The 12,759-nt window shown below is 33.9% G+C and overlaps 1 protein-coding gene across 1 annotated transcript; it reads left to right on the top strand.

Moving 5' to 3' along the window:
* Nucleotides 1-5,096: 5,096 nt before the first annotated feature.
* LOC139855526 (uncharacterized) lies at nucleotides 5,097-8,980 on the top strand. The gene is made up of 17 exons (XM_071844762.1): nucleotides 5,097-5,181; nucleotides 5,402-5,557; nucleotides 5,653-5,824; nucleotides 5,922-6,001; nucleotides 6,102-6,197; nucleotides 6,294-6,414; nucleotides 6,633-6,691; nucleotides 6,796-6,867; nucleotides 6,994-7,064; nucleotides 7,153-7,249; nucleotides 7,438-7,512; nucleotides 7,621-7,719; nucleotides 8,071-8,205; nucleotides 8,302-8,331; nucleotides 8,419-8,481; nucleotides 8,573-8,650; nucleotides 8,785-8,980. Exons 2-17 carry the CDS (start codon nucleotides 5,414-5,416, stop codon nucleotides 8,890-8,892), a joined length of 1,500 nt encoding a protein of 499 aa, XP_071700863.1. The 5' UTR covers nucleotides 5,097-5,181; nucleotides 5,402-5,413; the 3' UTR covers nucleotides 8,893-8,980.
* Nucleotides 8,981-12,759: the final 3,779 nt, after the last annotated feature.

Raw genomic sequence — 12,759 nt, forward strand, 5'->3', positions numbered from 1 at the left:
GAAACAGTTTCATGATGTTGAGCGGACCATTCATGAGTTCACTGAAGATGTGTTTGATTATATCATAGTTATAGTGGAGGTTTTGGTAAGTAGTTCAAAGGAATATCAACAACTTTATGGATGTTTAAAACTACAATGGGAACCTCGATCGATACAATGAAAAGGTATTTTGAAGAAACGTTGAAGGGAATAATCAAGCTCGAGAAAAGCTTTATGGAAACAAGCAATCCGTGTTTTAATTAAAAGTTGGAGAAAAACATACCATTTAAGTTTGAGGCGAAGATTTGAAAGAATGAAACTGCGAAAATAGAAGGTATTGGAAAAGTAGATTTGAGGCACTTTAAAAATTATCGACTTGAGAATCTCAACAATGCGTTTGAGATGTGAATGATAATGTTCAGTTAATAGGAATTTTTGGCCATTCGAGTTCCCGATTTGGTTAGTTTGAACATGATGTCATTAATGAAGAATATCATCGCGACCTTAATTCCATTTGGCATGATATTTTCCACCAACGATATCATATTCAAACTAACTAAATCAACAACTCGAATCATCAGACACTCCCAGTAAGTGAATATTATCATTCGCATCTCAAACGCAATGTTGAGATTCTGAACTCGATAATTTGTAAAGTGGCTCATATATACCTCTTCAGGACTTTCTATTTTCGAAGCATCATTCTTCAAAATATTTGCATCAAACTTAAATGGTTTGTTTTTATACAACTTTTGATTAAAACAAGGGAACTTGTTACAATAAAGCTTTTCTAGAGCTCAATTATCCCTTCAACTTTTCTTCAATACATCTCTTCATTGTATCGATAAAGGTTCGCACAATAGTTTCTAAACATCCATAGAGTTACCGATAGTCCCTGGAACTACTTACCAAAACCTCCTCCACCACAACTCATGATATAGTTAAACACATCTTCAATAAGCTCTTGAATGATCCACTCAACATCATGAAACTGTTTCTCTAGTAGAGACCACTTGATGCTAAAGGACAATTTCAGTCGATGGGGAAAAAAATTGCATATTATGACACAAAAATCTTCAACGAATGAGGTAAACTATAATATGTTACAAGAGAGGCTGCTTGTAAAGAAGTTGCTGAAAAAGAGGCTACTGGAATCGCATTACACCCACTCGATGAACATAGCTAAAAAAATTGATGTCATTTTTATTACAACATGAATTTAGAGAAATTAAACGCAACATAAGTGTTATTATTGTTTTTAATCCGAACGATGATGCATTATTATCATAAGGTAATCAAAATGGTACTTACTTTGGTTTATGTAAGGTAGTGTTTGCAGTCATCTTAAAGTGATAGTTTTGACAATCAAACAATATAATAGTTAAATGTCTCGCATGACATAAAATGGAGAGTAAAATAGAGATTGAAGTAAAATGGAAGCGAAAGTATCTTAGAAATTAGGTTATAAAATTGATTATCAGATGTGTAGAAGTGGTATGAAATTATAAATCCAAAATAAGTATTTGATACTTACACTAGTCAGATAAGCAAAAGGATTATACGTTTAAACAAACTTGATCAGATAGCTAGTTTCAAAACGCAAAACCAAGCACCCACAAATCGTAGAACGTACTGGAAATAAGATAGAGTTTGTAAACATTTCAATGATAAATAGATGAAAATAAGGAGAAAACTTACCTAGTCAGGTCACGTGGACACTCACAGTTGATAACTGTTTTAACTCCAACAATATCAAGCCCCTGTAAAAAACCGTTAAAGGGTTTAATATTCACCATCGTGTATTAAACATATACTACTAACAAAAAAAAAAAAAAAAACGAGAACTTACCCGAGCTGCAACGCTAGTGGCTATCAAAAAATCAACTTCCTGCCTTCTAAAAAGTTCCAGGGGCCTGCATTGACAAAGTTCTTATGAGTTATGTCATTCAACAGCTACAACAACTTCTTGATCTATTTACTTGTTCTCTTTCTTCTCTTGGTATGTTTGAGTAAGGCATAATGAATCGAAACTTTATTAATAATGTTCCAATAGTAATAATGTTCTAATAGCAAAATCCTTCACTTTAGTAATCACCTTTAGTAATAATGTTCCAATAGTCTATATCTTTGGAGCGGACATACGTTTCAAATCGATGCTTCCAATAGCAAAATCCTTCACTTTCAAGAAGTGGAGGCCTTTGCATGGAGCATCCTTCACTATAGTTCAAGTTCTCAAATTTTTGTTCCATGATCTTAAACTCTAAGATTTGCAAAAATTAGTCTTAATTTCGAATTAGTAATTTTTGACAAAATGTTTAGAGCAACCGCTCTGATACCAATTGTAAGTAACTAGGGGTTGAATAGTTACTTAGTCGATTTTTCAAAATTTTCTTTGCGTTTTGTGAATTTGAACTTGATATAGTGTGATTTGAAATAGGTGTTCTCTAATAATACTAACAATATAAATATATGTAAAACTTGTAATCAAAAGATAAGGAAAGAGAGAACAAACACAACGATTTATAGTGGTTCGGGAAGATGTTAACTAATCTTCCTTAATCCATTCCTCAATTCTACGAATTGAGATTTTTCTTCACTATGATACTCCAAACTCGGTGGAGTGTCCGGATACAACACTAGTACTTCGATAAGCCGCAACTCGTGAACTCTTACGTCCCTTAGAAGACTTCACAAACACCTATAGCCCTTACCACAAGATCCTAATGAACTATCCTAGTGAAAACACAACTATCCTCTAGATCCCTTTAAGAAGATAGTTTACAAGTAAACTTACAACTTCAAGCTTACAAGTAATCTTGCTTGAATCACTCCAAAAGATTACAATTTAATTATAAGAATGATATCAGTAAGTATGAGAAAATATGAGTGCAAGAGGTGAGTCTTCAAATGCTTCAAGTCTTGGATTTTATAGGAAAGAGAAATCTGCCTGGAAGCTATACGACTCGCTGCACGGTCGATCGTGGTTCGACCGTGTACCTCTGACATCTGATTCTTATGACCGTTTTTGTCCTTTGAAAATTGTCATTTTTCCTTGTTTAATAGCTGCAACTAAAGGCCAATTACTTCTGAAACTATCCCCATTTCCATTTATGTTTTGGATATAAGCATGGAAGTTGACATGTCTATTAAAGAAGAAAGTCTTCAATCTTTGACCATTTGTCATTGATTACCAAAAGAGGTAATTGCAGAATTTTGTCTCTTGACAAACCATTATCTTCCAAAAGCTTCATCAACCTTTCTTAATTACTTGTCATTTTGATTATGGGAGTATCTTGCCCTTTGGAACATTGTTACAACTTAAATGAACTAGTTTGAATCTAGTTTGAGCATAGTGATTCTTGTTACAACTTGACTAGACTTGAACTAATTACATTCTCATACAAATAATGATACATAGAATTAATGGGAGAGCAACTCTTTAATTGAGACTTTAATGACCATTATTAGTATGTTTAAATGATACTATGTATTAGGATAAAGAGATATAACACTTGAGTGTTTTAGTCTAAATCAAGCTTAAAATGTCATTAAGATGTCATTAGGTGTGATTAGTAAAAATTAACATCTTTTGGTTCAAAACTCTTTTGAGATCAAAAAGGGCAACTATTATAAGTATGTTTAAAAAGGTTTTGTAAATTATAGGTGTCGGAAACTAGTCAAACTTTATTTGGTCAAAATTGGTAACAGAGAAAACTGCGGTCGAGCTGCGGTCGTCCGTGAGGTAAGTCGTAGATTAACAGTTTTAGAAAAACTTAAACTCGTTGGTACAGGACACGCACGGTTAGTGTCACGGTCGACCGTAGTTCAGCCGTGTAGCATTTTTACCAAGATAATTACTTATGTATTGGTCCTTTGCTAGAGATAGTTTAGACTTATGAACTCATGTCGTCCTACATATGATTAACTACTTAGCTCTTGTGTGTCATCATCAAAACAAAGTGATTAACCTTTGAATATTATGATGTGAATCTTAACCAACACGTCGCATCGAGCCAACATTCGGCCAAAATTTCTTCTTTTTCCGGAGTACAATGCATTAATTGACGTGTCGGCTTTTCGCTTCCTTCGGCTACTTTAGCTTTTCCCTTTCTTTTAGCTTTTTGTTTTTTCGGTCTCGGGTTGTGTTTCGTGTACGCTTTCAAGCGTCGGTTGTGTTATATGTTGTGGCATGTATGGAAGTTGTTGTTGTTGAGATTGTGAAAAGAATTGTTGTTGGTTAATAGGAAATTGTGGTTGTGTATAGTATGAATTCATGTTTTGATATTGTAATTGTTGTTGAAATGGTAGTGTTGGTGATTGAACAAATTATAATTGTTGTTGAAATGGTAGTTGTTGTGATGGAACAAATTGTTGTTGTTGAGAAAAACTAGTTTGGCTTGAAGACGAATTGTTAGCTTAGTTCGATGATGAATGATTCGGTGACGGGATTGGATTGTTTAACATATGGTTGAAGAAATCGTTTTTATTTTGTTGAGACATTTTTTTTGGAATGGAAGATTGAGAGTGTATAAAAATGTTTGAGATTAAATAAAGATTGAGAGTGTTGAGTGGTTATGTTTGTGTAGTATGTGTATGTATATATAGATAGGTAAATAAATATGTAAAAGAAAAAAAATAAAAAAATAAAAATTAAACATTCTAGCCGTTGGGGAAAAAAAAAAGAAATTCGGTGGGCCCCACAAACTCGACCGTTAGAGGGGTGAGGGGTCTCACTGGCGGCCGGTGGCGGAATGCTGGTGGTGGGGGTGTGACGGTTGGCGGCCGGTGGCGGAGTGGGTAACGGACCACTACGTGTGTCCTAAGTAAAACAACAAAAACAATAAAACTGAAACATTCTCTCTACAATATAATTAAATAGTAAAAATAGTAAAAATAATGATAAAAAATGATACTGATAAAATAATATAATAATATAATAATAATAATAATACTGTAAATAAAAATGAATAATAAATAGATATAAACAAAACAAAGTATTGGCGTACCGGGTTTGGGCCCCCGAAATTTTAAAGTGCAGAGCTAACCCACAAAAGGAAAAACTATATACTCCGTAAATCTTCTATAAGCCCTAAACCCCGCGTTTATTTCCGTCGATCAACCACCTCAGCGGTACGTGATAAAATCTTCCTTGCTGGTACTCAGATTTCAGTATCATCTTACTTCTGGTTTAATTTACTTCCGGTGAGTAATTTTATAATCCTCCACCTTCTATTCTCTTGTTATTTTGGTCCATCGATCAATGAATATTGCCTATTTATTCCACTGCCATAAATTCAATTCTGGCTTATTTGTTTTAACGTCATGCATTATATAAATTCAATTGTGATTGATTGGTTAATTTGCCTTTGGTACGTTAATGACATCGTGATTCTTAGTCGATAATTAGTTGTCTTTGTAATAGGTTACGTGAAGAATGATTTCAGCAATATCATGGGTTCCTAAAGGGGCTTCAAATAAATCTGTCCCCTGTGTAGCTGACCCTCTTTCTAAGGAGGAAATCGAGAAGATAAAGAAGATGATGGTCCAAGCGGAAAAAGGGTTTGTATTATTGTGTATAGTTTCATTCTTATAAGTTATACGTTTGTTAGAGACAGTTTCTCTTTGATGCTGTTACTTAGCTTGTTATTTGATGTTTGTAGTTTTGATGCTGAGAGTGAAGAATGTGATGATGAAGAGATGAGTGTTGATGATGCATACAAAGATGTGGGTGAGATCGAGCATGCATTTGGCGCAGCTAGTGCGCTTGGTGGTGGATCGAACCAGACTGATATAACGGATGGTTTAGATGAACTAAACATGGATGGTTATGATGACGAGGATGACGGTATAATAATTCATGTGTACATTGACATATTTTTTCATATTCACTTTTCCGTACTTACTATTATTTAATTTCACTTTTTATTATTTTATCATATCAGCCATTGACATATTTTGTTCGGGACTTGGGGACACTTTCTACCCAAGTAATGAGTTAGACCCGTATCTTAAGAATAAAGATGTAAGTTGCATAGTTTCACTTAACTGACTTTAAGTCAATCTTTGAATATTTGAGGTTGTAAATTTAAAGCCTTAATCTTATTTAATTTTATGTTGTTTAGGATGAGGATTCTGAGGAGCTTGAAGATATAATGATAAAAGCTGAAGATGCTGTTGTAGTTTGTGCATGTACTAAGGATGATACGGGTTGTCTTGAGGCATGTGGTGTTAAGTATATTTTGATATTTTAGCCTTTTTTTTTTTTTTTTTTTTTTTTGTAGAATTTTGATGTGTTAATTTGTGTTTTTAAATAGGTTCTGGTTATAGAGGACCCTGATGGTGATCCAAACAAGTATGTTCACCATCATATTAACCTTTCGAAGTTTCCTCTGTGCACAGCATGGCTTGATTTCCCAATTAATGGTGGCGAAAAAGGTAGCATTAAAACTTTTATATATAACCATTTGTTTTTGCTACTTGAAAAAAAAAAACAAAAATTACTGGAAAACTATCTTTTGTCACATTGTTTGACAAAAAAATACCGGAAAACTATAATATATCATTTAACAATTTCAAATTGTTTTCTTGTTGAATCCTGGATCACCCTGGATTGCCCACATGTTGTTTTAGCTCATTTATATGTTTTTTTGCAGGGAATTTCGTAGCGGTGGGCTCATGTAAAGCAGAAATCGAAATATGGGACCTTGATGGTGTACGTATATTATGATTTATTCTAACTGATTGCAGGTTTCTAGTTAATGTATTTGGATTATATAATAGAAAGTGATTTAAATCTTGTACTTCGGTTGTTTTCAGATTGATATAGAACAGCCATCACTTATATTAGGTGGTAAAAATAAGAAAAAGACGAAAGGAAAAGAGGTCGAGGTATTATTCATTAGTCCATATTTGACTAATTAGTGCTAAATGAGCTCGTTTTTAGATCCAAATTTCGATACTTCAAGTACTTTCTCGGTGCACTCTAACTTCAAACTTGCAAATTGTTGTTTGTAGAAGTCAAGGAAGTACAAGGAAGATAGTCACACTGATTATGTACTTTCTCTAGCGTGGAATAAGGGCTATAGGTAAGTTAAAGTTATATCTTATGGGTTTTATTTTCTTTATTATGCAGTTTTCTTGATGCTGATGTCATTCTGTCACATTTATATACAGGAATATTCTTGCAAGTGCTAGTGCTGATAAATCGGTGAAGATTTGGGATTTGTCAACCGGAAAATGCAATCTTACTTTGGAACACCATACTGATAAGGCATGCTTTATGTGATCTTTAGTTTATAAATTGTGTCTCGACCGAAACCCGTCCCGTTTAGGCCTAAAACCGTTTGGACCGGACCCGACCCGACCACATTTCTAGATATAGGTATTCCAAGTAGGCGTGTGAGTTGAGTATGCATTGATTGTGTATTCATTACAATGTTGTCTCTAAAAATTGTTTAGGTTCAAGCAGTTGCATGGAATCATCATGAACATGAGGTTCTTCTTAGCGGATCGTTTGATCATACAATAGTCATGGTGAGTGTTTTGCAAAATCTAACATTTGATTACGGTTAAACACTACGACGGCCTTAAATAAATCGTTTATATTATTGTTTTGTTGATGATTTTGTTGTTATGTTGCAGAGAAATGTAAGGACTCCTTCACATTCTGGGTTTAAGTGGTGTGTCGCTGCTGATGTGGAAAGCTTGGCATGGGACCCACATGACCAACACAAATTTGTGGTTAGTGGTACAAATTTTAGATTTGTATACATGTATGAAAGTTTGTGATATTATTTACAAAAGTAGTGTAGTAGCATCGCGTATATAAGACCGGGTTGAAATCTGTTCTTTTTAATTCGGGTTGTGTCAATGCTCATTTTTTGCACTATATAATGAAGAATCCCTGATTTTTATAATAGTAATTAACTATTTACAGTTGTTATAGAACTTGTGTGCATTAATGATAAACTATGGGAGTCTGGGTGATGTTTGACCCATATGACCCGTGTGAGATTAATCATAACCCCAATTGACACATTCATAAAATAAAATGGGTCGAAATTGCAAGTTAATTGTCTTCTATGTTTTCAGGCAAGTCTCGCGAATGGTATAGTTGTTGGTTTTGATATCCGAACGGCAACATCCACTGAAGTAAAGCCTAATTTCACTCTTCATGCACACGATAAAGCTGTTTGTGCTATTTCTTATAATCCTGCAGTACCAAATGTAAGGCTTTGTTTTACCTTTATTTGTTTTGTTCTTATGATGTTATTACAATTACAATTCATATTTAGTATTGACTCACAATGTTACTTTTTTCAGCTTCTTGCAACTGGCTCTAAAGACAAAATGGTAACTAAACATTAAGCATATGAACTATTTATTTCTCATGCAAATGATTTACTTGCATATGTTTGTTATTCTTTTAAACAATAACAGGTTAAGCTATGGGATTTGTCAAATAACAAACCTTCATGCATCGCCTCAGAGAATCGTAAAGCTGTATTTTTCTAGACTCTTATACACACAATAGCATACTATTTTATCACATTAATAAGTTATTTCTTTTTTAACGTTTGTCTCATTTTATCAGGGTGCTGTCTTTTCCTTATCGTTCTCGGAAGATTCTCCTTTTTTGCTGGCCATTGGTGGCTCTAGAGGAAATTTGAAGGTACAAAATTGCTTCAAGTTTTGTATAAAGTCAGAAAAGTTGATATTTCGTTAACCGATTTTTTCAGGTTTTGTTTTTTTTTTTTTGTATATTGTTGCTTAGAAGTATCTCCTTTATTACTCAACTTCTTGCAGTTATGGGACACTTTATCGGATACTGGTGTTTCTAGAAGATACGGGACATATGCAAGAAAGTTTAATCAACCTGATCAGAGTGTGATTAAGGGATTTAAATCGACTTAAACAGGGGACTGTATTGCGCGCATTCATACCGTGTAGAAATATTAATATAGTTAGTGTGTCATTTATCTAGATGAACAAACAGAAATGAGATAAATAAAGGGCTTAGAACCTTTTTTGATTTCTAGTAGTATATATTGTTTTTTGTTATATTATGTTTATGTTTAACTCAATGATTCGTTTAATATACTCATGTTTTTTTCCATAAATTTATTACTTTATAATTTTTCTAGTCGCGATTTGGATGAAACACAATATGTAAACCTAACTTGACGCGCATTTAGTGTTAACGCGCATTTAGTGTGAACGCGCATTTAGTGTGAACCTAGCTTGACATGCATTTAGTGTGAACGCGCCTATATAAATGTCACATTAGTGATTGGCTCACTAAGCCGTTGTAAGGTTGTTTGTTCTCCCCTCCCTACTTTCTCACTAGCGAGAGGGTTTTAATAAAAATTTTGTCGTTAAAAAAAAAATAAAAATGTCACATTAGTTATGTTCAGGTCAATATTCCTCTCACATACACATAAACCCACACATATAACTATCAGAGCAATTGAGCAAACGGAGTCGGTGCACGTTTGCCGCTCGTCGCCCTAGGCGACGCCGTCTCCCACTCACGACCCCATCTCAGGTTGTGTCGCCAGCCTCGTTTCGACCAATATGTCGACTACGTGACGGAGTTTTGTTTCGTTTTATACCTCGTTTTAACATATATAATAATAATAATAATTGATAATTGATGATAAATTACAATCGATTACGTATGTTACTCCATAATTTAACAAAATAATAATAAAATAATATCTTTGTTGGCGAACGTTTGCTTCAACGGTATCAAGCCTCAAAGTGGAAGGGCCCGCGCTTAGTTGCCAAGCAACCCGAGTTCAATTCCTGGAAGCGGAAGGTTTTCTCTCCAATTTCCTGCGATTAGTTGCTAAGCAACCTAGGTCCCGCGATTAGTTGCCAAACAACCCGGGTAGGAGTTTCCTTCTAGTGTGTGTGGGTGCAAATGATGAGGGTCTTTGAAATAAATGATCCGCTGATGCAAATTCGCCGTTAAAAAAAAGAAGGTAAAGATGTAGCATACATGGATGATGATGATATTTATTATGGTATTGTAGGGTTTAATGGGCTTAAATGACTTATAAATGGGTTAAATATAATATAATTGATTTTTATAATATATATTAGGTTTAATCTAGTTCTTCAAATTATTTACAAAATAAAATGGATCGACATTACTCTATATATCTAAATGATATATGCCAAATTAATAGTAAAGTTCATTGCCTTTAAAAATCCACACCAAACTTTTTATTTTTTCACACTTCAACCCCACCCTTCATACTATTTACACTTTTACTTTTTCACAACTTACCACAAAGCCCACAAATATTTTTCCCAGGTGTTCTAGACCTTTCATCCTGTCTCATAAAAAAAAAACCAACATTTACTACATTTACAGACAACTAGCGGAGAGGGGTGCGCGATGCCGCACCATTTTGTTTACGGTGGGCATCATTTGTTGACATGTATACTACAACAATCTATTCATTTCTGATATTGTTTGCATCGCGTTGTGGTGGAAACATTGCGATGCAATCTATTCACTTCTGATATTGTATACTACTCCCTCTGTCATTATATAATTGTCCCCAGAAAAAAAAACACATAGTTTAAGAAAATGTCATAGAAGTATTGTATTTTCTGTTTACTTTTCAGTTTTACTCTTACTTTTTCTTTATCGTTTAATCATATTCAAATATAATATTAAGGCTATAATAAAACTTAATCTTCTTATTCTTTTATAATTTATGGAAATGGATAATTAATTAGAGACATCTCGAAATAAAATATTGAATAATAAATTAAGGACGGAAGGAGTACGACGACACCCTAGATTTCACCTATTTTTCCTTTTGATTGACATATGAGTTATATTAGTGTAACTGGTTATTCCTTATCTCGGGACCAAATTGGTTATTGGGCAGTAAAAATTGTAACAGGTGTACCTGACGCTATTCCTGTAATAGGATCGCCGTTGGTAGAATTATTACGCGGAAGTGTTAGTGTGGCACAATCCACTTTGACTCGTTTTTATAGTTTACACACTTAATAAAAAAGCGAGTAAGAAGGGAGTATTAACTTTTCATAAATATATTAGATAGGAGCACATAAAAATTTTATCATATTATTTTTATTTTTTATACACTGTGAAGTCAACGATTAACTTTTTTGCTCTTATTTAATTTCAACATACTCTCACCCATTCAAATTGTCACAATATAATAAATAATGACAAAATAATCACAATATACAATAAATGGTGTGTACGATCAATTTGTAGTGTGTTAGTATCACTCTTCTAAAAAATACTCCGTAGTAGACAACGAATGTATGACGGAGTAAGTATTACTTGGTTTAAATTATATTCCAAAAAAATATATTACGGAGTTAATCTACTTATCCAATTTAAGAAGAATTTAAATTAAAGAAAAAGATACTACGGAGTATGTAATTAAAAAAGGTACCTGTTACAAAGGACTTTAGCAAGTGGGCTAATATTTATTGTAAAGTCCAGTTTGTCTTTTGACATCCTTTCAATTTTCATTGTTTGTGAAAATTGTATAATCTATTTTCAGTTTTTTGAAAAGAAAAAAAAAAAAAAAAACTACCGAAAGAAACAATTGTGGTCTACAGCTGTCCACCTCTACAATGTCTTATATTTCTATTATTTTCACAAATTTAAATAAAATTAAATTAAATTTAAAAGAATCATATTCATTACCCCATCTTCACTCCAACTATCATTTCTCTCTCTGTTATCAAAAATCCCAAAAAAAATTTGGCAATGCAACAACATAATCGATGTTATTTTTTCTCCTATCTCTGTCTACTGCCGTTGACCACCATTACCGAGCCCGAAGGTTATTAATCGCGGCGGAGGATCAGAAGGTGTAGAAAGTCTTCTCTACTTTGATTTTTCTACTTTTTTCAATTTCTTTTTTTTTCCGGTAGCCGTCGTCGATCTATTTTCCGGCAAAAGGCCGTCCACCGCCAACCCATCAAAATTTATAGTCATCGGTGAAGGAACGCGCCACCAAGGTCACTGCCGGAAATTTCGCTTTTTCCGGCCACTTTATCAGTTTTTCGGCATTATAATTGACAGGTATTCTTTGCTCGATTGCCAATTTTTATTAGATCCGATTTTGATACGTCCTTTTTTTAGATCTTTTTTTTTCATAAGGTTTTTTTTTTCCTAGATCTTGGTGACGTTGGTGGTTGCCATATGATGGTCACTGTTGGTGACGTTGGTGGTGACGGCGGTGGTTGTCAACGGTGGTGATGAGGGGTACGGTGGTGGTTGGTGGAGATTAAATGTGTGGTTGAAATGTTAAAGAAAAAAAAAGGGAAAAGGGAAAAAAAGGCGGCTACAGTATGATCTTGTTTATCAGACTTGTTTCATTTTTTTTTTACTGCAGTATGGTGTGTAAAGACGAAAATACCCTTGTAGGTTACTGTGATACTGTAGCGGTGTTGATGATGTGGCGGGTTATGATTGGGGGGTGTTGTCCATAATTAGTATGTAGTATAATATAATATAATTGAGGAATCCAGATCCTTCTAACCCATTATCTTCTCCACCCTGATATTCCTCCATCGCTATTTCAAATTATCTACAAACTCTATCTCTATTTGATCATCCCTAAAAATATTCACGTCCATATATGCTACCAGATTCTTCCATTCCACTACCTAACTTCCAGTTTCACCTCATTTGTGACTCACAAATTAGGGTTCACTTGATTTTGTCTAATTTATGTTATCTTTTTTTATAGAATCATGAAACCAACGTGAACCACTGAA

Source organism: Rutidosis leptorrhynchoides, chromosome 6 (assembly GCF_046630445.1).
Source record: "Rutidosis leptorrhynchoides isolate AG116_Rl617_1_P2 chromosome 6, CSIRO_AGI_Rlap_v1, whole genome shotgun sequence".
Taxonomy (NCBI): Eukaryota; Viridiplantae; Streptophyta; class Magnoliopsida; order Asterales; family Asteraceae; genus Rutidosis; species Rutidosis leptorrhynchoides.

What these genes read in the sequence shown, in the direction of transcription:
- LOC139855526 (XM_071844762.1), top strand. Translation starts at nt 5,414, where the DNA reads ATGATTTCAGCAATATCATGGGTTCCTAAAGGGGCTTCAAATAAATCT. An exon ending in AAATATGGGACCTTGATGGT is followed by an intron (nt 6,692 to 6,795) that starts GTACGTATATTA and finishes GGTTGTTTTCAG; the next exon opens with ATTGATATAGAACAGCCATC. An exon ending in ATGACCAACACAAATTTGTG is followed by an intron (nt 7,720 to 8,070) that starts GTTAGTGGTACA and finishes CTATGTTTTCAG; the next exon opens with GCAAGTCTCGCGAATGGTAT.